The following is a 27,784-nucleotide window of genomic DNA, read 5'->3' as shown; positions in this document are numbered from 1 at the left end:
AGCGGCCTCCACCCAGAGAGCTGAAACCACGAGAGGGCTCTGCCTTTAAAAGATAGGAGGCCGCACAATCTGGGAGGGCCAGGGACCCCCGGGGCCTCCCGCACTCATTCCCGGGAGCTTCCGGCAGCTCTGGGGGAGGGGCGGGGGCGGGGTGAGCAGAAGCTAAGGTCACAGGGCGCCAGCAGCTCCCTCGTGCAGTCGCCCGTGATCAGCTCAGGCTGGCCCTCATTACACCTCCAGGGCCCCTCCTCTAATGTTCAAAGTAGGGTCCTTCACCCTGAAACTCCCGGATTCCGGGGAGGCCTCCTAACTCACCTCCCTGCATCCCCTCTCTCCCTTCCTCCAGCCACGCCGCTCACGTCAGGGCAGGTCAGTCTTCCCCTCAACACCAATCTCTGTAAACTGTGCAAACTCGGGGATGCAACAGGAAATGGGGAATCGTGGCAGGGGAGGGGAAGGCGCGCCAGACAAAGTCTGCGTAAGGCGGCCCTACGTGTTCTAGCCCCTCTGCCTGCATCAACATTCCCTCCTTTTATTCTCTTTACTCCATGCCCCTCACTTACACAAACAACTTCTGACCTAAATGATGAGGCAACTTGAAACCATCTAAAGAGAAGATGGGGGGGGGGGTGCTTCTAAGTTGTCAAAGGCATAAATAAATTGCCCCACCCACCAAAGCAACAAAATCTGTGAGGAGCGGAAGTTACTGGTTAACCGAACTTAACCTGCCTGGCTCCCATCTGTCCCCTGCAACAGCAAACAAGGAGGAAGCTGGAAGGTGCTATTTAAGGAATTTAAGAAAAGCCACTAGAGTCGGTCAAGCTAGAGGCTATGAGACTTGCCTAGGGGCCCCCATCTGGCACCTGGAGAGTGTGGATAAACATCTCAAAGGCTGAGCACCTAAGAGGGGCTGCCTTCAGGGCAGGGAATCGGGGCTGAGGCCTCAACTGAGGCCTGGACCCAGGCCCAGGGGTTTTCCAACGTGACTCTTGCTGTGAGCTGATCTGGGGAGCTTGAAACCTCCTTGGTTGACCCCAAACCCTGGAGTAGACGGCATCATTCTGCAACGTGTGTGTGTGTACATGTCTGTGTACACGTGTGTGTGTGTGTGTTGGGGGCAGGGAATAACTCGATCCTCAACACAACAGAAACTGGACAACCACAGGCCAGGGAAGTCGGGAGGGAGGTTCCAGGAAGTGGTGGTTCTCAACTAGGGGTGACTTTGATCCCCCAGGGACACAATGTCTGGAGACATTTTCAGTTGTCGAACCTGGGATGGGTGTTACTGGCACCTAGGGGTGCTGCTCGAGCAGCCTATAGCACTGGCCAAAAACTCTGGATTTTTCGTAACATTATGCAGAAAAACTCAAATGAACTTTCTGGCCAACTCAATACAACACATGGGACATCCCCACAGCAAAGCGACCCTGACCCGAATGTTGGTGGTGCTGAGGCTGAGGGGCGCGGCCCCCTATGCCGACCGCCTCGCACATACATGGGGGGGTCAACTACCATGATCTTTGTTTGTCAAGTGCTGTGCTGGGTGTTCCACACGCCACTGAGGACATCTGAATGCCTGCTGCACCGCTCACATGTACACACCTGCTATACTGCTCACGTGTGTACACACGATGTACCGCTCACATGCATACACACGTTCATCCCTCTGACCACATCTACTGGGCTTGGGAGCCAGACTCTGTGGGTTCAAATCCCGTGTGGCCATTTCCTAGCTGGAGAAGCACAGGCAAGTTAGTTAACTTCTCTGTGCCTCACTTTCCTCATCTGTAAACTGAGATTGTTAATGGGATCAACCTCACAGGGCTGTCATGAGGAGAAAAATGAGGCAACACAGACAGCCCTTAGAACAATGACTGACACATAGCGGGTGCTCAGTAAATCTCAGTGCGGAGATGTGGAACCATGAGTGAGAACACAGATTATGCTGACGGGCTGCAGATGTGAATCCTGACTACTTCGTACTAGTGTGTGAGTTACCTAGGCGAGCGTCCTCGTCTGCTGATGGAGGGTTTCCACAGCTGCAGTGAGCAATGGACGGTTGAGTATGGTGACGTCCTTAGGACAGGACACACCTAGCGGCGTGTCATTACAATGAAAGCAGTTACTACCACTAGTGCTATGAATATTTCTTATTGAGTGCCTGGAGATTCCTGCTCAGGGGTCCACTGGGAAAGGATAAATCAATAAGCTACAGAATAACAAATCTACCAAACACAAAAAAAAGAAAGGCACTGTCCTTTCCATTGCCCAGATGGGGAAAGTGAGGCTCAGAGCAGTGAAGTGACCCGCCTGAGGCAGCACAGCTACAGGGGTGGCGTCTGCTGAGTCTCCAACTTCCTTAGTTTGCTGATTTGCCCAGAATGGAGTGGAAGCTGGGGCCCTGGAACCTGGCCCTCGGGGAGGGGTGGGCCTCTCACAAGAAGGCGAGATAAGAGAGGTGCACGTTCACCCTCCTGGGAAGGCCTGTAGGTAGTCCACGCTCCCGGGACGCACCGTCTTTGATGGGCCGGCGCTGGATGCTGTCAGGGTCCAGGTCCTCGTGGGACAGGAAGACCCTCAGGCGCTTCAGGGAGACGCTCGCCTGCACGGAGAGCAACAATAGGCTGCAGTTATTTTTAAACACGTTTTTGCAAAAACAGACCCGAGGCTAACTCACAGTGGTTTCCCCTGGGTGCAGAGGGGCCCACATCCTCTCTTATCTGTGAAGTTTCTGCATTTCCTACCCCGAGCGGATGCCTCAGAAGAAAAAATTAAATGGGTCTGGGTTTTAGTGTGTCTTCCTTTAAAAGGCCCATAGGTGGCATTACAGAGGAGGGTGGGGGACCGTCCTGGCTGATGAGACTTGAGAAGCAACAGAAGGCAATGGTCTTGCTTAAGATAAACTTGAAACTCAGAGATAAAGTTGTCCTGAAGGCTGAATGCACTACACAGTGGCTGTGGCCAAGGATACTGTATGATAAACTCCACAGCTGCTAAGAGACGAGAACTGCATGGCTCCCATCACAAAAAACAAACGATAACCGTGACAGGTGACCGAGGTATAGCTGACACTATGGTCGTAACAGCAGTGCCACAAGTCCATGTATCAAATCACTATGCTGTGTGTACTGAACATATGTCAACAAAAACAAATTTTAAAAAAGCAAAGGTTCTGATTTAAACTGCCCAATAGCAAGGACATTTCTGAGAGATAATCCAGAAAATTTTAATATGGAACAAGTATTATTTTAAGAGATAACTGTTACTTCTGTTAGATCTGATAATGGTGTTACTTATGTAAGAAGAAATGCATGCTGAAATATTTATGGGTGAAATGCCAAGAGATCTGGGATTTCCTTTAAAATTCTTCAGCAAAGAGAGAGAGAGAAAGGAATGAAGGGAGGAAGGAAGACAGAGGATCGGATGAAGTAATCACGGCAAAACACTGGATCTGGGCGATGGGCACGCGGCATTCTTACACTATTCTCGCCACTTCTGCATACACGTGAAATTGGTCATAATAAGAAGGGGTTTTACTGGCTTATTTTTTAAAAGCTTTGACCAGGGCTTGGACAATGAAACCTTAAGGCTGATTTGTCAATGTGGCTAATGATACAGTTTTCATGGAAACGTGTGGACAATTAGGGAGAAGAGTGTGACCAATGCCATGGGCAGGAAAGTGCAGGAGCTTCAGAGGGTATAAGTGTGACTGAGTGGCTTCCTCTCCTTTAGAATCACCACCCGGGCTAGGGGCTTCCAGGGAGTCCAGCTGGAACTTCTCAAATGGTGAGCCAAGCCCATGAGTGGGTTGCAAAACCAATTTAGTGGCAGCATTTTTTTTTAATTTATTTTTAATTGAAAGATAATTGCTTCAATTACAATATTGGTTTATTTCTGTAATACATCAGCATGAAGTAGCTGGAGGTGTAAGAAACAGAACACGGTACGACAGGGCAGGGTAGAGACTCAATTAGAATAGAAGAGGATCCAGAAAGAATCTTGTGGAGCTCAGGAAAGCCTAGCTGCAATAACTTTTTGTTTCACACACCTGGGGCATCCCAGGTGGCGCAAGGGTAAAGAACCCGCCTGCTAATGCAGGAGACACAAGAGACGTGGGTTCGATCCCCGGGTCAGGAAGATCCCCTGGAGAAGGAAATGGCAACCCACTCCAGTATTCTTGCCTGGAGAATCCCATGGACAGAGGAGTCTGGTGGGCTACAGTCCATGGGGTCGCAGAGTCAGACACGACTGACTGAGCGCAAGCGCGCACACACACATACACTTGGGTATGCATGTCAATAAATAAAAACATCTTTTTCTTTAGGGCAGGACCAACAAAAGCACAAAGGTCTGGGCCTTGATCACCATCCCCCCCGCCCTGAGCACAGTGGGACAAGTCATACAGAGGCAGCTGCATCCAGGGGACTTCCGTGCCCTTTGGCCTTGTTTCCCCCAAGCCCCTTCCCTGAAACCCCCCGGTCTCGCCTGTACCTGCACAATGCTGCTGATGACCATGGGGAGGATATTCAGGGGGAAGCGGAGGATGTTGAACAAGGCCAAGGACACGAAGGCCTTCTGGGCATCCAGGATATTGTTCTCGTCGACGGTCACATAGACAGCAAATGTAGACAGGGCCACCTGCAAGCAGGCAAGGTCAGCATCTCAGTCACAGGAGCAGTGGCACATGCCCAAAGCCTAGCATACAGCAGGCACTCACTAAACACCCAGAGAATGAACTGGATAAACCAATGGCTAGGAGCCAAAAGTCCCGGCCATTCCCACCACCGTTCTCCAGTGGACACTGAATGGGCATTCAAGGGGTCCCTCAACATCACCAAGCGAGATCAAACCTCTGAGCCAACGTCAGTGCAGGGCCCTCTGCCCAAAACGACTTTCCCATCCAGTCTCTCCCTGTTCTGAGAGGATGCCCAACTCACAAGAGCCCCGAGACCACTCTCCATCCTTGTTGCTACTGTTTAGTCGCCAGGCTGTGTCTGACTTTGTGACCCCATGGACTCCAGCACACTATGCTCCTCTGTCCTTTACTATCTTCCAGAGTTCACTCAAACTCACGGTCATTGAGTCAGTGATGCTACCTAAGGATCGCATCCTCTGTTGCCCCCTTCTCCTCCTGCCTTCAATCCTTCCCAGCACCAGGGTCTTTTCCAATGAGTCGGCTCGTGACATCAGGTGGCCAAAGTACTGGAGCTTCAGCATCAGTCCTTCTAATAAGTATTCAGGGTTGATTTCTCTTAGGATTGACTGGTTTGATCTCTTTGCTGTCCAAGGGACTCTCAAGAGTCTTCTCCAGCACCATCCTTACACCCTGGTTTATTTTTCTTCATAACACCTATCACTACCTTACATTGTAAGATTACAGATATTGAGTGTCTGTCTTCTGCACTGAAATGCAGACTTCACAAAGGTAGGGACTTGTGTATGTGGCTGTATCCTCAGTGCCTAGAATGACCCCAGGAACACAGGAGCCCTGAGACCTCAGGCAAGTCACTTCCTCTCACCAGCCTCCACTGTCTCATTTGTGAAATGGGGGTGGACATGGAGGACTCATACCACTGCTGAAAGCTCCTTCCAGCTCAGAGCACCCTCAGGAAAGGAACATAGGTTTTTTAAAAAAAGAAAAAACAAACAGTCAAAGGTCTTCAGCCTACTCCCTTCCCCACAAAATCAGACTTTCCTTAAGTCCTGTGGGGAGGCCTGGGATTTCAACTCCCAGGCAACGGGAATTTGGGTTCAGCTGTCTGAGACAGTAGGCCCTCCCTCACCAGGAAAAAGGAAAGACTCCGAATAATCCAAGGCTGGGCTGCACTGTTTAGGTGGGAAAAGATCAACAGGTGTCTCCGCCGGCCCCGCCCCTTTGCTGGGGCCAGCACAGTACCAGGTGTTGCCGGCGAGGCTAACAACATCCCCTGGAGGTCACCGGCACACATTACCAAGGCAATCTGGAAAACCTTGGACCCAGCAGATGGGCACAAGTCTCCAACCCCACGTTAGCCCAGGCTCCAAGAGCCATTAAAGGCTTTCCCTGGGGGAAAATAAACCGCCTGGGACCTCATTCTTGAGCTCGGGACAGATGGCCAGCAATCAGTCAGGAGATCCCAGTGTGGCCAAGATTCTGGTGCAGCTGAGGTCCGGGGTATTTTCAGGGTCTCAGCTGCCTCATTTCTTTGCTACCTATTAGAAGGTCATACATCTTAAACATTAAACCCATAAGCTCTGCTTGTTTATCAGCTGTGTGACCCTGGGCAGTAGACAGCCTCTGTTTTTCCATCTATGAAGTGGGAAATCAGGATAAGTAAGCACAGGGCTTTTGACAGCAAGGAACCAGGCACTAGTGAAGAGCGCTTAACCCTGTGCCTGGGGAACAGTAAAATGCAACAGATGGCGGCTGTTTTATTTCTTGTTTTAGGACTCAGTTCAAAGTCCTTGGACTATTTTTCCAAAGAATCTATTAACCAGGTCCCAGTCGGTAAAGAATCTGCCTGCAATGCAGGAGACCTAGGTTCGATTCCTAGGTCAGGAAGATCCCCTGGAGAAGGAAATGGCAACCCACTCCAGTATTCTTGCCTGGAGAATTCCATGGTCAGAGGAGCCTGGCGGGCTACAGTCCACGGACTCGCAAGAGTCGGACCCAACTTAGCAACCAAACCACCAAGAACAGGGCACTGGAAAGCAGAGCAGGTTCTGACATTAACAAGGGAGGTGACCCTGAGGGAAGGCATGGAAATTTTCCAGGATCTGTGGCCACAAGGGAGGTTAGGTGCTCAAAAAGCCACCGACACCCAGTCCCTGGGACGCCTGCACATGCTGGCTCCCCTCCCCCAGATTCTGATGCCACACTCGCCTCCCACCTGGAGAGTCTCCTCACTCAAAACTCCCCCACCAGATCCACACAGAGGAACAGCATTAAACCTCAAAAAGGACTGAAGTGCTGACGCCCACTGCGCCACGGATGAGCCCTGAAAACATGGTCCTAAATGAAAGGAGACAGACATGGAGGCCACACACATTATATATGATTCCATTTAAATGAAATATCCAGAAGAGGCAAATCAAAATCAACCCTGAATATCTGATGCTGAAACTCCAGTACTTTGGTCATCTGATGAGAAGGGCCAGCTCATTAGAAAAGACCCTGATGCTGGGAAAGACTGAAGGCAGGAGGAGAAGGGCACGACAGAGGACGAGATGGTTGCATGGCATCAGTGACTCAGTGAACAGAGTTTGAGGAAACTCTGGGAGATGGTAGAGGACAGGGAAGCCTGGTCTGCTACAGTCCATGGGATCGCAAACAGCTGGACACGACTGAGCAACTGAACAGAAACAGAGACAGACGGTGAGAGAGGACACCCTGGGTGGAGGATGTGGAGTGACTCCAGTAAGTACGGGGTTTCCTTCTGGGGTGACGGAAGTGCTCTGGAATTAGGCAGTGGGGATGGCTGCCCAGCCCGGTGAATACAATAAACACCACTGAACTGCACACATAGATGTGGTGAATTATTCATCATTAAAATAAAATTTAAAAAAAAATCACCTCTCCAGTATCAGTCTATTTTACTCACTGTAGAAGCCACAGTCTTGACTCAGGCCCCAGGATCTGACTGATTGGTAAACGACACAGCTCTGAACTTGTCTGCCCTCCTCTCCCACCACTCTCCCCGCTCCTTCCCTCTGTTCCAGCCCCGCGGCCTCTGTGGTTACTCTTCCGTGAGGCAGACACAGTCCTGCCACAGCGCCTCTGCACTCACTCTCCCTTCTCAAATGTCGGGCCCCTGACTGCCACCAGGTGAACACTTGGGTATCGCCTTTTCAGTGAGGTCTCGGATCATCCTTTTTTTTTTTTTTTTTGGCTGCAGAGTGCAGGATCCTAGTTCCCCGACCAGGGATAGAACCCACGGCCCATGCGGTGGAAGCGTGGAGTCTTAATCACCGAATTGCCAGGGTACTCCCATGATCATCCTGTTTAAAAACTGTAAGCCCTCACAGCTGCTCTAGCCAGAACCTTTTTTTTTTTCCCGTTGCACTATGATAGTTTAGCATACTATCTATTCTTTATGCATTCATTATGTGCACTGTCTATCTCTCCCAGTTAGAATGAGTGAACGAACACCCCACGAGGGTGAGGGCTTTTGTCTGTAGTGTTCACCACTCTACCATCAGTGCCTGGGACAGCACCTGGATCGTGGCAGACACCCAGAAAATGTTTGTGGGTGGGTGAGTGGATGGGTGGGATAGGTAAGTGGGTGGATGGATTTGCAAGAAAGCACACACCCAGGGGTGTCTCTTCAACAACACAGAAACCAGGCGTCTCACCACCAGGGTACCCCAGCTCCACTGGCCCGACTGACGGGGTGACTGCTGGCAGCACGGGAAGGGCATCGAGCGGCCCTGTGAGATCTGCAGCGTCCGCTTCTCCAGGAAGTAGAGGGCACTCACTCATCCATCAGTTACTAACTGGGCACCCTCTGTGTGCCAGGCACTGTGGACAGCGGGCTTGGAGATCCTGAGACTCACAGTCGAGCGGGAAATAGGTAGTGAACCAGGGTCTCTGGAGCAGGGGTGTCTGCCAGTGTGTGGAGGTGGCTGGGGAGCTGGGGTTTGCCACAGCCTTACAAACGGTGAGGGTCAAGGGTTTAGAAAATCCTTCACAAACAAGGAAGAACTACTGACCTCTCTGGGTGAAAATAGAGCCTCCCTTCACACTGAGAAACGGGGCAAAGGCCTGAACCAACTACCCCAGCCCAACCCCTAAAAACCTGCCGTGTCTTTGTGAGAACATCTGTTCCTTCTGCCTGGTTGGCATCCCCTCTTGTTGGTTGCAACAACACGTCAGTTTTCCTTTGGGCAGCTGAATCTCCCCCAACTTCAGTCCACGAGGTTCAGCCACAGATCAAACGTCCACATTACAGCCTAATCTCTGACAGAAGTCACATGATCCAGGCCTGGCCAATCCAAGCATCCCTGTTCCCTGACTCCAGTGATTCAGGGACAAGCACTCAATCAACCATAACGAGACTCAACTCCACAGCTTTGCTGTGGGAACTGATGGGAAAAGGGGAGCTCTCTCCTCATTGCGGTTACTGAGATGACAGGATCAATTGTAACTGCATGTTGACTTTGCATCTGACAAAGAAACCACTGTGGAGAAAGCAAAGGTAGGAGACAGGGAAGGAATTATACCCAACATTATCTTTGGAGCACCTGGATCCAGCCATGCCTGAAACCCCAGTCATGCTTAAAACCAACTCTTCCTAGACTTTTCAGTTTTGTGACTCAAAAATCTCCCTTCTTCTCATTTTACTTGAGTGGATCTAAGTTAGGTTTCTGCCACTTGCAAGATGGTTCCTAACTAATACAGGTTATCCAAATCTTCAGTCTATTCAGTCAGTCATTCTACATACACCTAATGAGTGGGTACTATTTGCCGAGTCCACTATGTTTCAGTGGCTTCCCAGGTTGTGCTAGTGGTAAGGAATCCTCCTGGCAATGCAGGAGACTTAAGAGATCCAGGTTTGATCCTTGGGTAAGGAAGATCCCCTGGAGAAGGAAATGGCAACCCACTCCAGTATTCTTGCCTGGAAAATCCCATGGACAGTGGGGCCTGGTGGGCTACCTGCAAAGAGTCAGACATGACTAAAGCAACTTAGCATGCACTGTGTTTTAGGGACATAAGCAATAAAAGAGAAGAGCCAAGCATGTTCTGGTTGATGGAGAACTGCACAACGGGCAATCAGCATATAGAAGGGTAATTATTCTAAAGCAGGGACATACAAGGCACAGAGATGACAAGAAGCTCACAAACCTTCTAAGATAGCAAATGCTAAATACTGACGGCTGCCTGGGGATGCTATTTTAGGAAAGTGCACTAGGTGGACATGAGGACATGATAAATGCCAGGCTCTATATTCCAGAAAAACAATCCCATCAATCCTGCCACATGGCATCCCCATTCCTGCCTGACCTCCTCAGGACTCTGTCTTCCATCACACCTACCAGTGGGTAAACACATCATCATCCTTGAAGTGCAGGAATCCACCAGTGGAAAGAACATGCAAACACCTTCCAAGGGACTCAGAGGCCACATATTTTATCCTAATGTAGGCAGAGGCTTCGATGTCTCGGCCAGGGTCAAGGTCCCCGACCGACTCCTAGGCTTATCTGTTTCATGACAAACAGCTCAGCCAACTCTGTCTCTGGAAGTCCACCATCACCCCAAAGCTGAATGGCAAATTGAAGGTCAAGAAAAGCCAGTCACACTTTTTAAGCAACTCTTGCTGTGCTTCCCTAAGGGAGACCAGGGCAGGAAATGATTATTTAAATGGTTGGCAGTTTGGGTGACTAGCTAGAAATGGCCAGGTTTTGTCAGAGTATCTGATGTGCAGAGCAAAGTGTTATGGGGAAAGATCCTTTCGTCCTAAGCATAACATAACTGACTGACTGATCTGACTTCAGATCTTTGCCTATTTATAAAAAAGAACAAAAAGGAATCCAAACATCTTGGATTTCTGTGTGATTTGCTATCACTAGTATGAAAGTAGATAAAATAGATGTAGCAGTTTCAGTACATTTATTGTAGTCAATGTTATGCTGGTATACATGCAGGCTGTTTCCGTAAACACACAGAAGAAACTGGTATGGACAAGGAAGCTGGGTGATGGGGGCCGGTGGAGGCAAGAGTAGTGCCTTTCACTGCAGATAAGTGTTTCTCACCTGGGGATATTTTGATCATCATAACTGGGGAGATGGGGGGAGAGGTACCCTTGGCATTGAGTGGGGGAAGGCCAGGGATGCTGCTCAACATCCTACAGTGCACAGGACAGCTCCCCAAGAAGAAACAACAAATTATCCGGCCCCAAATGTCAGCAGTGCTGGAGCTGAGAAGCTCAGCTGCAGACTCTTTGGAACAGCTTTAACTATCTTCACCACATGAATGCATTACTTTCTGTTTTTAAAATAAAATGCATAATATACACAGTAAGGACTATTTAACAGTTGTGTTTAATGCATAGAAACTATTGAACATTTGAGCCTCCAGAAAGTGGCTCAGACAGTAAAGAATCTGGCTTTGATGCAGGAGATGCAGGTTCGATCCCTAGGTGGGGAAGATCCCCCGAAGAAGGAAATGACAACCCACTCTAGCATTATTGCCTGGAGAACCCCATGGACAGAGGATCCTGGCGGGATCGAACAGTTGGAAGAAAATAAGAACAACCCCTGTTAACTACCATGCAGTATTGTATGTTTTACTTTTAACAAAACAAAGAGAGTCACCAAGGACCTGGGGAAGGCTGGGGAGGCTGGAGTGTGAAAAGAATGAAACAGCAGACCCTTTCAGCCTGCAGTGTGGGAGAGTTTGAGCCGGAGGGGATCTTAGGGAACACAGAGACCCAGAACAGCTAAGTGACCTTGCTGCTTGGGCCAATTCCAGTCCACTGGCAGTGTTCATGCGCCTGGAGGACTGCTTGAGCATAATTCAGTGGAAGGGAGCACCGTGACTGTCCAGGGGTGTTGGCTGAGGCAAGGGGCCTGCGGAGGGCAGGGCCGCGCGCACAGCCCTGGGGCCCAACCCCTTCATCAAAGCCAAGTCAGGCCAAATGCTCATGGTCAGTCATGTCCCACTCTTTGCGACCCCATGGACTGTAGCCTGCCAGGCTCCTCTGTCCATGGGGATTCCTAGGCAAGAACACTGGAGTGGGTTGTCATTTCCTCCTCCAAGAGATCTTCCTAGCCTAAGGATCCAACATGTGTCTCCTGCATTGCAGGCAGATTCTTTACCACTGAGCCACCAGGAAAGCTCCAGCCCCTTCATCTCTCCTGCTCAGAGATCCAGAGGCAGGGAGGTAAAATGACCGGCTGCAGGTCACTCCGTGAGCTGGCAGGAGAATTCAGCAGGCGTCCTGACTCTCAGAGAAACATTCCACTCCTCTAAGCCAAGACTCAGCTGGTTATGTCTCAGCCCATGAACTTAGGACGGAGTCTACATTTTCAAATGATCTAAAAAAACCCCAATTTTTAAATGACCCGAGAAAACATTTCATGACACGTAGAAGAGTATACAAAATTCAAATTTCACTGTCTATACAGTAATTTTTATAGGCTCACAGCCATACCCATTCATTCAGTCTTATCTATACCTACTTTTTTTTTTAATTTTTGGGCACACCCCACGGCATGTGGGATCTCGGCTCTCTGACCAGGGATTGAACCTGTGCCCCCTTTGGAAGGAGAAGTCTTCACCTCTGGACCACCGATCAAGTCCCATCCATAGCCACTCTTGCACTACACCAGCAGAGATAAACAGCTGCCACAGAGATCACACGGCCAAGGACACCTAAATTATTCACTGGGTGGTCCTATACAGAAAACTGTGCTTACTCCGCCTTTTTGCCCATGTTTTTCAAACTTTAATGTGCATACAAATCCCCTGGCAGGGCAATTGCTAAAATTTAGATCTGTCTTGGCTTGGTCTGGGGTGAGGCCTAAGAGTCTGTATTTCTAATAAGCAACCTGGTGACGCCGATGCTACTGGTCTATGGGCCCCAGTGCTGAGGACAAAGTGTGGGGCCCAGGCCCACAGCAGCAGTAGCCCCTAGGAACACGTTAGAAATGTGAATACTCAGGGCCTTCCTAGACAGACTGGATCTGAAACTGGGCCCAGCGAGTATGGCTTTAACAAGGCCTGCAGGTGAGTGTGAGGCCTGCACAAGCTGGAGCATCACTGATTCCCACCACGTTGCCTTGTGTGTGTGTTAAGACTCTAGGAGACATCAAGCTGAGCCTAACAAAATCCAGTATCCAAATGAATATACTTTGACAAACATCAAAAAAAGCAGGAGCTTCCTTAAACATTCCACCTGCAACTTGGTAGCCTATTAGAAAACTCTGTGTCTTATTTATGAAAATTGTGGTTTTGGTCATAGGAACTTCCCATAGGAATACATATTTGCCAATGTAAGTAAGAAGTAACACTCACTACTAGCACAACATTTTCAAAAAAGAATGACATAGTTAATAATACAAAGACAGAAAGAAAAAAGAAGCATGGCGGGGAGTGGTGGGGGGACGCATGATCTGAAGTCATCCTTAACAATGTTTAACTGTCCACTGGGCTTAAAGAGTTTCCACAGTCCCTCTCTGTATGGTTCCTGGGTTTTCGGCCAGGTTGGAAAAACAGTAACTTACACTCTTGTCTTTAAACGTTTCAAGGATGGCCAGCTAGGAACAGACCCATTACAGTAACCCAAGACGTGTGTATCAGAACATTCAGTAACAGCAAAGAATAAGGAGCAGCCTAAAAGGCCAGCCATGGGAGATGGGTTAAGTCCACAATGGCACACCCACGCTCCGGACAAGTATACATCGTTGAAACAGATGAAGCAGAGCTGAATGCATGAACTGAGCAGTTATATACTAAGTCCAAAGGTCCAGAACACCATGTAAGTATGACTCCTTTTGAATATATAATAAATATTTTAAAAATATCCACACACATCAACATTTTTTTCCTAAAAAGATATACAAAACTGTCATTTTGGAGGAAAGGGATAGATGGAAGGACAATATACTTTTATTACTTTTTATTTCATAACTTTTCATATGATTTGAATTATTTTTTTCAATGAATGAGAAGTATTTGTTGACCACCTATTATGCACTGGTTCTGGCACTAGGGTACAGAAGGAAACAGAAAAAAATCTTTGCCCTCCTGGAGCTGACATTCTAGTGGAGAAAGACAATTCATGAAACAGTAAGCAACTTTTAGAGTGTGTTTGGCACGGCTACTTAGCGTGTGGTCCACAAGCCACTGCCAACCCTCCGTGTGTGACCAGATGCCCACAGATGAGGAGCTGACACCATCAAGTGGCTCAACTAAGGCACCAAGCATGCAGCTTAGTTCTGCTGACTTTTTTTGTTTCTTAGCCAGACTTTTTGGATGAAGGACGCAGAAAGCAGAGGTTTATGTTCCAGCACGAGCTTCTCCGCTCATGGTGAACCTGTAACAGTTCCTGAACTGGCTGCTCCAGGTAGCCCTGGGCTAGAAGCCATTAAGTGCTGTGAATAAAACAAAGGGCAGGGGTGGTACTTTTAAAAAGAGTGGTCGGAGAAGACTGTGCTGAAATAGTGACTTCCGAAAAATACTTAGGCAATGACGACACGATAAAACATCTGACCGTGTGGGCCAGGAGAGATCCGGCTTCACTCACCAGGAAAGGCGTGCAGACCCAGGTGAAGGTCCCCACGGCGGCCAGGTAGGCAGATTTCTTCAGCACCTTCAGCTCTTCCTGCCGGATGGCCAGCACCTTGTCTTTGAATGCCAGCTCCCAGGCATAAAGCTTCAGCACTTTGATCCCGTTGAGAATTTCATTCATCAACTTAATCCGATTGTCCTTGCTCTTCATGTGGGCCACCTTAGAAGAGAGAAGTGGTCAACACCTTACGTGGGGGGGGGGGGGGCGGGGGGCGGGGGAGAGTGCAGCTGGGCGCTCACTTCTGGCCCTGGCACCAGACCAACAGCTCCATCTGTTAAGAATGGGCCTTCCTGAGGGTGGGAAAGCGGGCCTGCAATCCCTGGGAATCCTGACTCTGGACCCTGAGATCCCTCCAAAGGATTCATTTTTTCAAGGCAAAAAACTGCTTTGAATCATGTTAGATTTGACATTATTAGCAAAACCTCTTAAAATTGGAAGAGAGGCAAGAAAAACTTTACAGCCATCCAGGGAGTAAGGGGCACATGCCTTACTCTGCTGATCCAAATATGAGAGATACTTTTTCCCCCCTCCATTTTCTTATTTTCTTTACTGCTTATCAGCCAGTACATGGTTGTTACAATACTGAAGTATTTCTGTACCTGCAGCACTGGTTCTGACCACTGGGTACCCGTGCTATAGAGCTGTTAAATATTTTTGATATCACCTAGCCTTTTCCTTAAGCCAGACACTTTTCTAAGCTTCTCATGGGCATTTAGTCCTGCTCACAAGAACCCTATCATTAAGTGCCATGTCCCTCCTGGGTCACAGAACAGGACAGTTTAAGCAACACGAGGTCAAGGACAGAGACGGAAACTGCTTCAGAGGTGGACCATTCAAGGGAAGAAGATGAGAGGCCATCATCATCCCCCTACCCACCCCAAACCTCATCCCACCAGGCCCACGTTCTGGAACCTGTCTCTCCTACTGCATCATCAGTGCGGCCAAGCTCTCTCATTTGAAATTCCACAGGCATATCATAAATAACCATCAATGGGGAAGCAAAAAAAAAAATGAACTCCAGCCCACCTCTGTCATGGACCATTAGACATGAGCTCAAGAGAATGAAGTCAGACCACATGGCATGCCACAGAAAGATCCCCCAGGCATGGTATCAAACGACAAAATCATGCTGCCAAAAGGGCCTGTGTGTGTTAAAATATATATATGGCGATAGCACCACAATGCGCACAATTATACACGCCAAGCCTAACTATACAGGGAGTCTGATCTCTACATAACCACACAGAAAGTTCTAGAAGGATTTGCTTCGGTGTGTTCACTGTGGTTGAGAGGACAGGCAAGGGGACAGGCCCTACACTTTTGCATTATTTAAACTTTTAAAATATAATGAGAAGACATTCACTCTGTTACTTGACTATTTGAAAACTTAAAAAATACTAAGTAGCTGTGACCAGCGTAAGGTGATGGGGGAAAAAAGCAAGGGGTGGTTTTTGCTCAGCTCTGGACAATGCATACCCACATAAAGGAATAGAACCCACGGGAAATGAGGAATCTCCCAGAGGTCCACAGATGTGGCTTCACACACTGGCCCACGAGGTCTAAATATTTCAGGAGCTCTCAACCTTGGCGGCCCAATGGGAAGCTTTAAAAACCCGATGCCCAGGCCCCACCCATATCAGGTGGCTCAGAATTCCTGGAATGGGGTGTGGGGACCAGCATTTATGAAAGCGCCCCAGAGGATTCCCACAGGCAGGCAAGGCTGAGGCCCCCATGGCCTTTGCAGAAGGAAGTCAGCCAACACTTCAGTGGAAAGGCCTCAGGCAGGGACCCGGCTCAGAGCCCATGGAGACACCACCTTACCTGGTAGGTCTTGGTCTTCATGGCCATCACAGCATTGAGGGGGACCATGAAGACCATCACAGCCACCCCTGCCAGGACGGAGGGGCCCAGGTTCTACGGGAGGAATGAGAACAAAGCCTCAGCACAGGGCCTCCATGGGCTGAGCCACCCCATGCAGTTCTTTCACTTCTCAGACTGATCCCAGAGCATACCTCAGGGCCCCACAAACCCTGTAAGAATATTAAGGCCACGATCCTTTATCCGAAACCCTTAAGACCAGGTTGGGGCTTTTGCTGTTGTTGCTGTTATTTATTTTTCACTGAAGGATAATTGCTTTACAGTATTGTCTTGGTTTCTACCAACAGGGTAGGTTTTGCAAATGAGAAATGGAAGATTTCAAAAAGGTAATGAGATATGAAACAGAAAATAGTGAATACACCCACCTGACGGGCTATCTTGCTCAAAGGCCCCTGGCCGGGGTCTGGGTGCTTGGGTTTGGGGAGAGCTCCCAAAATTGTCAGAACTGATGTAAGACTGACTCACTGTGCCTAAACGGTACAAACAATATGGCTTCTGCTGATTAAGCCTTTTTCCCCATGGGGTCTGGAACTTTGGTCTGTGCCAGGCAGAGGCTACCGGTGTGATCAGCCCCCAGTGAAAACCCTGGACTCGGGGGTCTCTCGAGAGCTTCCCTGGCTGGTAACGTTTCACACATGTTGTCACAACTGTCCAAACTGGGGAATTAAGCACCTCTTGTGTGACCTCTTATGTGAACTAAAATGGACTGGAATGGGTGAATTTAACTCAGATGACCATTATATCTACTACTGTGGGCAGGAATCCCTCAGAAGAAATGGAGTAGCCATCATGGTCAACAAAAGAGTCCGAAATGCAGTACTTGGATGCAATCTCAAAAACGACACAATGATCTCTGTTCGTTTCCAAGGCAAACCATTTAATACCACGGTAATCCAAGTCTATGCCCCAACCAGCAACGTTGAAGAAGCTGAAGTTGAACAGTTCTATGAAGACCTACAAGACCTTTTAGAACTAACACCCAAAAAAGATGTCCTTTTCATTACAGGGGATTGGAATGTAAAAGTAGGAAGTCAAGAAACACCTGGAGTAACAGGCAAATTTGGCCTTGGAATGCAGAATGAAGCAGGGCAAAGACTAATAGAGTTCTGCCAAGAAAATGCACTGGTCATAGCAAACATCCTCTTCCAACAACACAAGAGAAGAATCTACACATGGACATCACCAGATGGTCAACACCGAAATCAGACTGATTATATTCTTTGCAGCCAAAGATGGAGAAGCTCTATACAGTCAACAAAAACAAGACCAGGAGCTGACTGTGGCTCAGATCATGAACTCCTTATTACCAAATTCAGACTCAAATTGAAGAAAGTAGGGAAAACCGCTAGACCATTCAAGTATGACCTAAATCAAATCCCTTATGATCATACAGCGGAAGTGAGAAATAGATTTAAGGGCCTAGATCTGATAGATAGAGTGCCTGATGAACTATGGAATGAGGTTCGTGACATTGTACAGGAGACAGGGATCAAAACCAACCCCATGGAAAAGAAATGCAAAAAAGCAAAATGGCTGTCTGGGGAGCCCTTAAAATAGCTGTGAAAAGAAGAAAGGTGAAAAACAAAGGAGAAAAGGAAAGATATAAGCATCTGAATGCAGAATTCCAAAGAATAGCAAGGAGAGATAAGAAAGCCTTCTTCAGCGGTCAATGCAAATAGAGGAAAACAACAGAATGGGTAAGACTAGAGATCTCTTCAAGAAAATTTGAGATACCAAGGGAACATTTCATGCGAAGATGGGCTTGATAAAGGACAGAAATGGTATGGACCTAACAGAAGCAGAAGATATTAAGAAGAGGTGGCACAGAAGAACTGTACAAAAAAGATCTTCACAACCCAGATAATCACGATGGTGTGATCACTCATCTAGAGCCAGACATCCTGGAATGTGAAGTCAAGTGGGCCTTAGAAAGCATCACTACGATCAAAGCTAGTGGAGGTGATGGAATTCCAGTTGAGCTGTTTCAAATCCTGAAAGATGATGCTGTGAAAGTGCTGCACTCAATACGCCAGCACACTTGGAAAACTCAGCAGTGGCCACAGGACTGGAAAAGGGCAGTTTTCATTCCAATCCCAAAGAAACACAATGCCAAAGAATGCTCATACTACCGCACAATTGCACTCATCTCACATGCTAGTAAAGCAATGCTCAAAATTCTCCAAGACAGGCTTCAGCAATACGTGAACCGTGAACTTCCTGATGTTCAAGCTGGTTTAGAAAAGGCAGAGGAACCAGAGATCAAATTGCCAACATCCGCTGGATCATCGAAAAAGCAAGAGAGTTCCAGAAAAACATCTATTTCCGCTTTATTGATTATGCCAAAGCCTTTGACTGTGTGGATCACAAGAAACTGTGGAAAATTCTGAAAGAGATGGGAATACCAGACCACCTGAACTGCCTCTTGAGAAACCTATATGCAGGTCAGGAAGCAACAGTTAGAACTGGACTTGGAACAACAGACTGGTTTCAAATAGGAAAAGGAGTACGTCAAGGCTGTATATTGTCACCCTGCTTATTGAACTTCTATGCAGAGTACCTCATGAGAAACGCTGGACTGGAAGAAACACAGGCTGGAATCAAGACTGCCGGGAGAAATATCAATAACCTCAGATATGCAGATGACACCACCCTTATGGCAGAAAGTGAAGAGGAATTCAAAAGCCTCTTGATGAAAGTGAAAGTGGAGAGTGAAAAAGTTGGCTTAGGGCTCAACATTCAGAAAACTAAGATCATGGCATCTGGTCCCATCACTTCATGGGAAATAGATGGGGAAACAGTGGAAACAGTGTCAGACTTTATTTTGGGGGGCTCCAAAATCACTGCTGATGGTGACTGCAGCCATGAAATTAAAAGAAGCTTACTCCTTGGAAGAAAAGTTATGATCAACCTAGATAGCATATTCAAAAGCAGAGACATTACTTTGCCGACTAAGGTCTGTCTAGTCAAGGCTATGGTTTTTCCAGCGGTCATGTATGGATGTGAGAGTTGGACTGTGAAGAAGGCTGAGTGCCGAAGAATTGATGCTTTCGAACTGTGGTGGTGCAAAAGACTCTTGCCAGTCCCTTGGACTGCAAGGAGATCCAACCAGTCCATTCTGAAGGAGATCAGCCCTGGCATTTCTTTGCAAGGAACGATGCTAAAGCTGAAACTCCAGTACTTTGGCCACCTCATGTGAAGAGCTGACTCATTGGAAAAGACTCTGATGCTGGGAGGGATTGGGGGCAGCAGGAGAAGGGGATGACCCAGGATGAGATGGCTGGATGGCATCAGTGACTCGATGGACGTGAGTCTGAGTGAACTCCAGGAGTTGGTGATGGACAGGGAGGCCTGGTGTGCTGCGATTCACGGGGTCGCAAAGAGTCGGACACGACTGAGCGATTGAACTGAACTGAGCTGAACTGTGTGACTCCAGGGTGAGAGGACGCCTGGAAGCTTGTCCCTGATTCCCCTTCAACCTTTGTTAATCTTGCTGTAACCCTAGCAAATCATGAACCTGCTGGAGTCCTGGGACCCCCGACATAGGGGGATATGCCTGTATATCGCACCCCACCATACCCTGGAACAGCACTCCATAAGGAAATGCAATTCTTTTTTTCAGTAGCAAATGGGAAAATTCCCACTGAGAGGGATAATCAAGATGATAAATCACACATGTGCTCAGGTCAGCTCTGGCCACCAAATGAGTTAAGAAAATCTTTCGGTTTTTAGAGCTTTTTGATACGAGGACTTGTAGATAAGAAGCTATAGACAGCTCTGTGGTCCTATTTGCAGATTAAGGAAACTGCACCTCAGAAGGTTAAGAAATCATGACTGGGGCAAGGTACTGATCGACATTTTTCAACTTGCAAGTTACACACATCAGAAGAGACAGCCTGAGGAGTCTGCCCAGTGTATATGCACTCAGCTGAGATGGACGGTTGGAACTACAGGGTAGGCATGTTAGTCCCTTCCAAGGAGTCACCCTTGGGTGCTCCAGTCCTAGTTACCAAAAAGCTGCTCTACTGCTCCAGCCTACTGCTCTACTGTCACTATGCCAACAGAAGTCTGTCTAGTTGAAGCTACGGTTTTTCTAGTAGTCATGTATGGATGTGAGAGTAAGACCATAAAGAAGGCTGAGTGCCGAAGAATTGATGATTTCAAACTATGTTGCTGGAGAAGACTCTTCAGAGTCACTTGGACAGCAAGGAGATTAAAACAGACAATTCTAGAGGAAATCAACCCTGAATATTCATTGGAAGGACTGATGCTGAAGCTTAAGTTCCAACACTTTGTTCACCTGATGCAGAGAGGCAATGCATTGGAAAGACCCTGATGCTGGGAAAGATTGAAGGCAGGAGGAGAAGGGGGTGACAGAGGACGAGATGGTTGGATGGCATCACCGACTCAATGCACATGGGTTTGAGCAAGCTCTGGGAGATGGTGAAGGACGGGAGCCAGACGTGCTGCAGTCCATGGGGTCACAGAGTTGGACACGACTGAGCGACTGAACACCAACTGCTCCAAATGTTTTCTGTGATGGAGCTCTGCTCAGTGACGATTAATCCACCTCTAAGAATGAAGGTGATTCCTACCAACAATCTGAAGCATTCAGAATCAACTCTGAAAGCAAATCATAGTAACTAAAAGACACCGGGCAGATCTCTGTACCACGTACTGCTCAGGGAACACTACCTGCAGCAATTCATTCAACTGTCCTGACATCAATCACTGCAATGATGTTTCCTGACTGTCAACAGTTTAAGGATGAGAACATCAAGACATAGTGACATTAAGCCATAAGAGCTGCAAGAGGCAGGATCTGAACTGGGGCAGCCCAATTTCAGAGCCGTCTTGCTGCCTGTTATCCTATGTTCTTGACTGTCAGAGAAAGCGTGGTTTTGGTCTGATAAAGCAGTTCCCAACCAGCGAGGCATATTCCCCCAAGGGACATCTGAAAACGTCTGGAGACCTTTTCGCAAGTGGTGGTGGGAGTGTAGGGGTGAAGAGGTAGTATGTGATTGGTATCTCCTAGGGAGAGGCTAGGGAGGCAATACACAGATCAGCCCCCAACAATGAAGAATCATCCTGTCCCATGTATCAATAACACTTTCAGCAACTCTCATTTAAAATAAAGCCATTTTCTTAGTGGTCCACAAATCAACCCTGAAGGCAATTCTAAAAGGACTGTTCCACGACAGCACTTTCTGGGGGAAGTAGATGCCCCAAGACACCTGCCAGATGAAGAAGTCCACATAATTGGAAGGGGGCAAAAATCAGAGGAAGTGGTATTTATTACAGCCTTAAATTCTGGGATAGTCTGGAAGTCCTTGTCATCAGTAGGGAGGAAAGAGAATTCCTGGTGGAAGGAAAGGCATGTGCCAAGGCCCAGAGGTAGAAAGAGTAAGGCCTGGATTAGGCTATGAGCATCTTTGCTCATCATCTTCATACTTTGGGAAGTGCCCTTCCCCATGTGGAAGGGCTGTCAATCACACCCCTTTCACAATGAGAGAGAACATGTGACCCAGGCTGGCCAATCAGAGAATGCTGCCTATTTCACCCTGACATTTTTCCAAGGATGCGACTAGGACTGTGCTGGGCCACAGGCCTCCCTGGGAATCTGACTGAGACAAAGAGGAAAGGAGTTATCTTCTCTTTTGTCTGGCACCAACACCTGTGAATGTGATATAAACCCAAAGCTATGGAAGCCGTGTGAAGAAATCCCACTGAGAATGAAGTCAACTCAGAGAAACACCAAGCTAAGAAATGATGAGGGCATGAGCTTGTGTCCTTCCAGCACTGCCTGAACTCCCAGATCCATCCATCCCTGAAGCCCGTCCCCTAGACTCTTCAGTTACCCCACCCATAAAATTCCCTTTACTTCCTCATGTTGCTCTAAAATGCACTTCTACCCCCTGCAACTGGAAGACCAACATAACTTAGGACTCATGAATAAATGAGTTTGCTGACTGTTTGGGAAGACACAGAGGGAGAAATACAATGGATATGTTATAGAGTGGTTAACTACACTTACTGTCAAGAAGAGACATATGCAAATAAATACCAGAGACATATGCAAATAAATACCACATCACCTGAGAGAACATAACCCAACAACTGAAGAAAGAACCAAAATATCCAGGAGCTGGCTGACAAGCCAGAAAATAAAATGTGAATGACGGCAAGAAACGGAAGAAAGGACCAAAATATCCAGGAGCTGGCTGACAAGCCAGAAAATAAAATGTGAATGACGGCAAGAAACGCCAGCAAGCATGTTATATGGCAGCCTGGATGGGAGGGGGGTTTAGGGGGAGAATGGATACATGTATATGTATGGCTGAGTCCCTTCGCTATTCACCTGAAACTATCACAACATTGCTCATCAGCTATACCCCAATACAAAATAAAAGTTTGTGTTATTTTTCTTTTAAAGAAATGCCAGTGAGCTACAGAGGTTCTTATCCCTGGCACCCACTCCCTCGCCCCCCACTGCCCACACATGAAGGTCCCTCCCCACACACCACGGGAATGACGTCAAACACACACCAGCCACAGGAGGTAGAGGGCAAGGATGACTTGCAGAGGGGCTGACCAGATCATGTTAATGTACGTGGCCAGGTCCATGAACCTCTGGGCGTCCACGGACATGAGGTTGACGATCTCCCCGACCGTGGAGGACTTTCTGGCCGCATTGGTGATCACCAGGGCCTGTGGGACAAAGGAGAGGGAAAGAGGGTGGGTGTGGTGGGGGAGAGCCAGGGCCCCCGTCCAGGCCCACGTGGAGCAAGGAGACAGCGCACCAGCGGAGAGGTCGCCGCTTTCTCCTCCCCTGGTGGCTTATCTGCCTTTCCAGCCCGTGTGTCTCGTCACACAGGCCCCTCTCTTATCGACAGCACCCACTGCCTCCCCCATCCTGAGCTTGTCAGTACAGAAGGGACCTCAGAGGTTGCCTAAACCCGGCTTCATGCACTTGAGTGTGTACATGTACACACACACTCCAGGTAGTCTTCTAGGAGACAATTTCTGACTCCGTAAGACTGGAGGGGGACTATCCGTTGCTAACAAGCCCCAGGAGATGCTGACACTGCTGGTCCCCACTTCACCCTGAGGGACCAAGGTCTCGGCCAGGGTCTCTCCTTTGTGACACTACTGACACCTGAGGTCAGATGATCCTCTGGGGGGCTATCCATCCCCCAGCAACATCCCCAGTCTCCACCCCCCACCTCAGTTATGACAACCAGACACTGCCAACATCTCGAGGGGGGATAAACTCGCCCTGGCTCTCGATGGCTTCATGCTGTCACCTAGGGAGTTTTAGAAATACTGATGCTTGCCCCCCCACCCCTAACAGAGATTCTGACTTGACTTGGGTGCAGCCTGGTCCTTGGAAGTTTCTGAAGCTCCCGGGATGAGTCTAACATGCAGACACGGCTAAGAGCCAATGACCAGATCCATCTTTCCCTACCAGCTGCCGAAGAGCTTCTTCCTAACCTGTGGGGCCCAGAGGCTAAGAAATGAAGGGACCGAGGAGGTAATTCAGCTCCCTTAAGGCTGTCTGTGCTGAGAGTCTCTCATCCAGGGGAGGTATCATCTTCTCGGTTCAAATGGAGAGTCAGAACACGCTCACACATAGTACATTAACAGTGGGGCGAGGATCTGGATCGTCCCAAGTCAAGAAATGCAATTACCCACAGTGGACCCGGGCAGGGGGGCTCCTGGGCACTGCCCCCCAGACGAGCCTCTAGGAGTAGCTCTGCTAAGCTGTCAAGCCTGATGGTCACCCCCTGCCAACCCACAGCCATTCAGACCACCTTCATGCCGCTGGTCTGCAAGCTGGGCCTGAGAGGTGACCTGGCCAAGCCCCCACGAGGGTTCCGCGGGGGGCCGCGCCCCACCTTCCGGTACACGGCCCCGATGACGGCCGTCTTGATGCGCATGCCGCTGACGAAGCAGATGTGGAAGTACTGGTGCAGCACCAGGGTCTGCAGGCAGGCGCTGATGAAGAGCAGCGCCGTGTAGAAGTAACCCTGCCATTCCGGGGCCTTCTTGTCGTTCACGAAGTTGATGAGCAACCTGTGCGGCAGCGAGGACAGAAGCCGGCGTGAGAGACCGCGACAGCACGCGCCCACGCGGGGGCAAGCCCTCTGGTGTCGGCAGGTGGCGCTCTCCCGAGCCAGCCGGGCGAGTCGGGCACTGGCGCTTCGGTTTCAAGGATGGGAAGCCCAACCCACGCGGGGCTGCAGGGGTGAAGCCCGGGGCTCCTCACACCGACCGCTCTGCCTCAGCAGGCAAAAGTGACCCAGCAGGGAGCACAGGGCGGAGGGAAGGAGGCAAAGAGAACAAAGGAGTGGCCCTCAAGAGACACAGAGAAGCAAAGATGGAGGGAGGGAGGGAAACCTTTCTTGTTTCAGCTCGCAGCTTTCAGACAATCTGACACTCCCTTGAAGGAAAGTTAACAGGGCTCAAAATAGCCTGGAGTGAAAACTCTCCTCTGGGTCCTCCCCACCATTCTATGCAAAACAAAGAACTCTCACCAGAAGGAAAAAATGGACAGTAAGGTTGATTAAGCCCAGCTCCCAGCTGGTCCCAGCCTCTGGCTGATCTGAATTCCTTGCCCCAGCCCTTTAAGAGATAACTAATCTGAACAACCTTGGAGAAGAACAGGCCCCTTAAGACAGTGAAGTGAAGTTGCTCAGTCGTGTCTACTCCAGGCAAGAATACTGGAGTGGGTTGCCATTTCCTTCTCCAGGGGATCTTCCCAACCCAGGGATCGAACCCGGGTCTCCTGCATTGCAGGCAGACGCTTTATCCTCTGAGCCACCAGGGGAGACAGTAAATTTCCACATATATGCCTACAGAGCCTTACTCTTTTCTTGGGTTAGTGCAGCAGCTCACTAACCTGACTGCTGCCCCTTCTCGCCTCATTAAAGGTGAGCTGTTCTTGCAAAGTGTCGGTCTCTCTTTTCCCAAACCTCACCTTCTCTAACTCCCTTACCCTGCATCCCTGCTGTTGACTTCCAGAGATAAGCCTCCGTCTTCTCCCTTCTGGCTTCAGGGGAGCCTGGTAGATTTCTGTTTCTGACAACCATCGTGGTTTAACAAGCCTTTAAGATGGCTTATTAAAGCAAAGCATCAGGGAAAGCAGGTGAGGATGGGGAGACTTGGCTCTGAGCCCAGGGAACCCTGAGCGTGTGACCCCAGGGGAGGGTGAGGGGTGTCGCCCAAGTGGAAGGTCAAGGACGATGCCCGGCTGGGATGGGGTGGGGGGCTTACTTTAAGATCTCCGGGCCAGCAAACATCATCAGGTCATGCACAGCCTTGAACAAGAAGCTCATGAGGAAGTAGGGCCCGAAGGTCTTGTATAACACCTTGAACAGGGACGGGTCCCGCTCCTTCTGGGGGCACTTGACAATCAGAGCCTCGGCCTCCTCGTTCACATCCACCTTGGAGCTTCCTTTGGGCTTGGCGGCGTCCTTGGAGGAGTACACGATCTTCACCGGCTGCCTGGAACACAAGGAGTGAGGGGCGGCTGTGGGGTCTGCCAGGGCCTCAGCCCACCAGCCGGGAGAGGACTGGAGAAGCCCACCCCCACAGAGGCCTAGCCCCAGAAAACCAGTCACTGCAGAGAAGCAGCTGAGCATGGCAGTTATGACCGCAGACTCAGGACCCCGGCCAGCTGTGTGACTTCAGGCGAGTGTCTGAACCTCTCCAGCTCTTAGTTTCTTCATCTGTACAATGGGGGGAAAGTAGGACTTGCCTCCCGGAGCTTTCTTGAAAATTCAGTGACTTACTGTAGGTGAAGGGCTCAGAAAAGCGCCAGTCTCAAAGTGACCTACAGAATCAATGCAATCTCTATCAGAATCCGAGCGCTCTGTACAAATGAACAAGTGAATCCTAAAATTCATATGGAAGCTCCAGGGACAGAAAAGAGCCAAAACAATCTTCAACAAGAAAAGCAGAGTTGGAGGATTTACATTTTCCAGTTTTAAAACTTACTACCGGACAACCATAATCAAGACAGATATGTTGCTGCTGTTTAGTCACTAAGTTATGCCCAATTCTGTTGTGACCCAAGGACTGTAGCCCACCAAGCTCCTCTATCCATGAGATTTCCCAGGCAAGAATACTGGAGTGGGTTGCCATTCCCTTTTCCAGGGGATCTTCCCAAGTCAGGGATCGAACCCACATCTCCTACATTACAAGTGGATTCTTTACTGTCTGAGCCTCCAGGGAAACCCCCAAGACAGGCATGAGGATGGGCATATACAGAGATCAATGTAACCCAATTCAAAATCCAGAAATAAACTCGATTGATTTTTGACAAAGTTGTGAAGACCATTCAACAGGAAAGGAATCATTTTTTCAACAAATGGTATTGAAAAACTAGATAGCTACAGGCAAAAGAATGAAGTTGGACCCTTACTTCACATCGTATACAAAAATTAATTCAAAATGGATGAAAGACTTAACACAGAACTAAAACTGTAAAACTCTTAGAAGGCAAAAAGGGGGCAAAATCTTTATGACCTTGGATTTAGCAATGGATACTTAAATACGACACCAAAAGGACAAGCAACAAGAGAAAAAAATTAATTGAATTTCATCAAAACCAAAAACTTCTGCGCTTCAAAAGGTGCTACCAAGAAAGTGAAAAGACAACCCATGGAATGGGAGGAAATATTTGCCAATTAAAAACCTGGTAACAAAAAAGACAACCCAATTTTAAAAAGATGCAAAGAAGACGTGTGAATGGCCTAAGCACATGAAATATTGCTTAACTTCTTTAGGTCATCAGGGAAATGCAAAGCAATACCAGGATGAAACACTGCTTCACACCCACTAGGATTGCTATCATCAAAAAGTCAGATAACAAGGTTTCAGGGATGTTGAGAAATCAGAACTCTCATACACACCCCTGTGAAGTCCCCTCCCACTCAGAATCGGATACTGGAGAAATGACTTCACAACTTTGTCAAAAAACGGAGAAAGAGTTGTCACCTGCAAGATTAAGTTGCAGAAAACATCATGGCTTCTGTCCTGCCCTCTCGTGAATCACTCACTCTGGGCAAAGCCAACCACGAGGTCATGAGGACACTCAACCAGCCTTCTGGAGAAGACCCCATGGTGAGACTCTGCCAACAGCCAGCACAGTCACGCCCACCATGTGCAACGTGGAAGGAGATCTGTGCCCCAGCCAAGCCTTCAGATGACTGCAGCCACAACAGACCCTGAGCCAGAACCTCCGACCCAGACCCATCCCAGATCCCTGACCCAGAGACATGGTGTGAGACAGTAAACGTTCGTTCTTCCCTAAGCCTGCTACGTTTTGGGTGACCTGTTGTGTAGCAATAGGTTCAGTTTACCTCTCCCACAAAATGCAGACAAAGCAACACCCTCAAATGGCCAAACGTGAGCTCCAGCTCCAGCTCCTCCGCACACAACCATAAGGTTCACAATTTATAGAATTTGTCCACAGCAGGAGATCACTGAACAGCGCTTAATCACAGGGCACTGTTGCCTCTTCCATCCAAGCCACACCTAACAATCTGGACCAGCTCAAACGCCCTCCTGGAGACCACAGCCTCCCAATCTGCCTTGGTTCCCTCCCCATTCCTACTCCAAACCATGGGTACTGGTCTGTA

At 48.7% G+C, this 27,784-nt stretch overlaps 1 protein-coding gene across 4 annotated transcripts in view; it reads right to left on the bottom strand.

Moving 5' to 3' along the window:
• Positions 1-27,784, bottom strand: part of ABCC1 (ATP binding cassette subfamily C member 1) — a 155,659-nt gene that overhangs the window by 46,588 nt on the left and 81,287 nt on the right. For all 4 annotated transcript variants that reach the window (XM_018040732.1, XM_018040734.1, XM_018040733.1 and 1 more), the window contains exons 8-14: positions 25,416-25,646; positions 24,038-24,215; positions 22,689-22,850; positions 16,089-16,181; positions 14,223-14,426; positions 4,492-4,638; positions 2,515-2,602 (exon numbers count right to left, since the gene is read on the bottom strand). In XM_018040732.1, the coding sequence (XP_017896221.1) occupies positions 2,515-2,602; positions 4,492-4,638; positions 14,223-14,426; positions 16,089-16,181; positions 22,689-22,850; positions 24,038-24,215; positions 25,416-25,646 (1,103 nt within the window). The remainder of the gene's footprint in view (positions 1-2,514; positions 2,603-4,491; positions 4,639-14,222; positions 14,427-16,088; positions 16,182-22,688; positions 22,851-24,037; positions 24,216-25,415; positions 25,647-27,784) is intronic.

Source organism: Capra hircus, chromosome 25 (genome assembly GCF_001704415.2).
Source record: "Capra hircus breed San Clemente chromosome 25, ASM170441v1, whole genome shotgun sequence".
NCBI lineage: Eukaryota > Metazoa > Chordata > Mammalia > Artiodactyla > Bovidae > Capra > Capra hircus.
The sequence above is the reverse complement of the archived record's forward strand: the minus strand, read 5'-3'. Positions and strand labels throughout refer to the sequence as shown.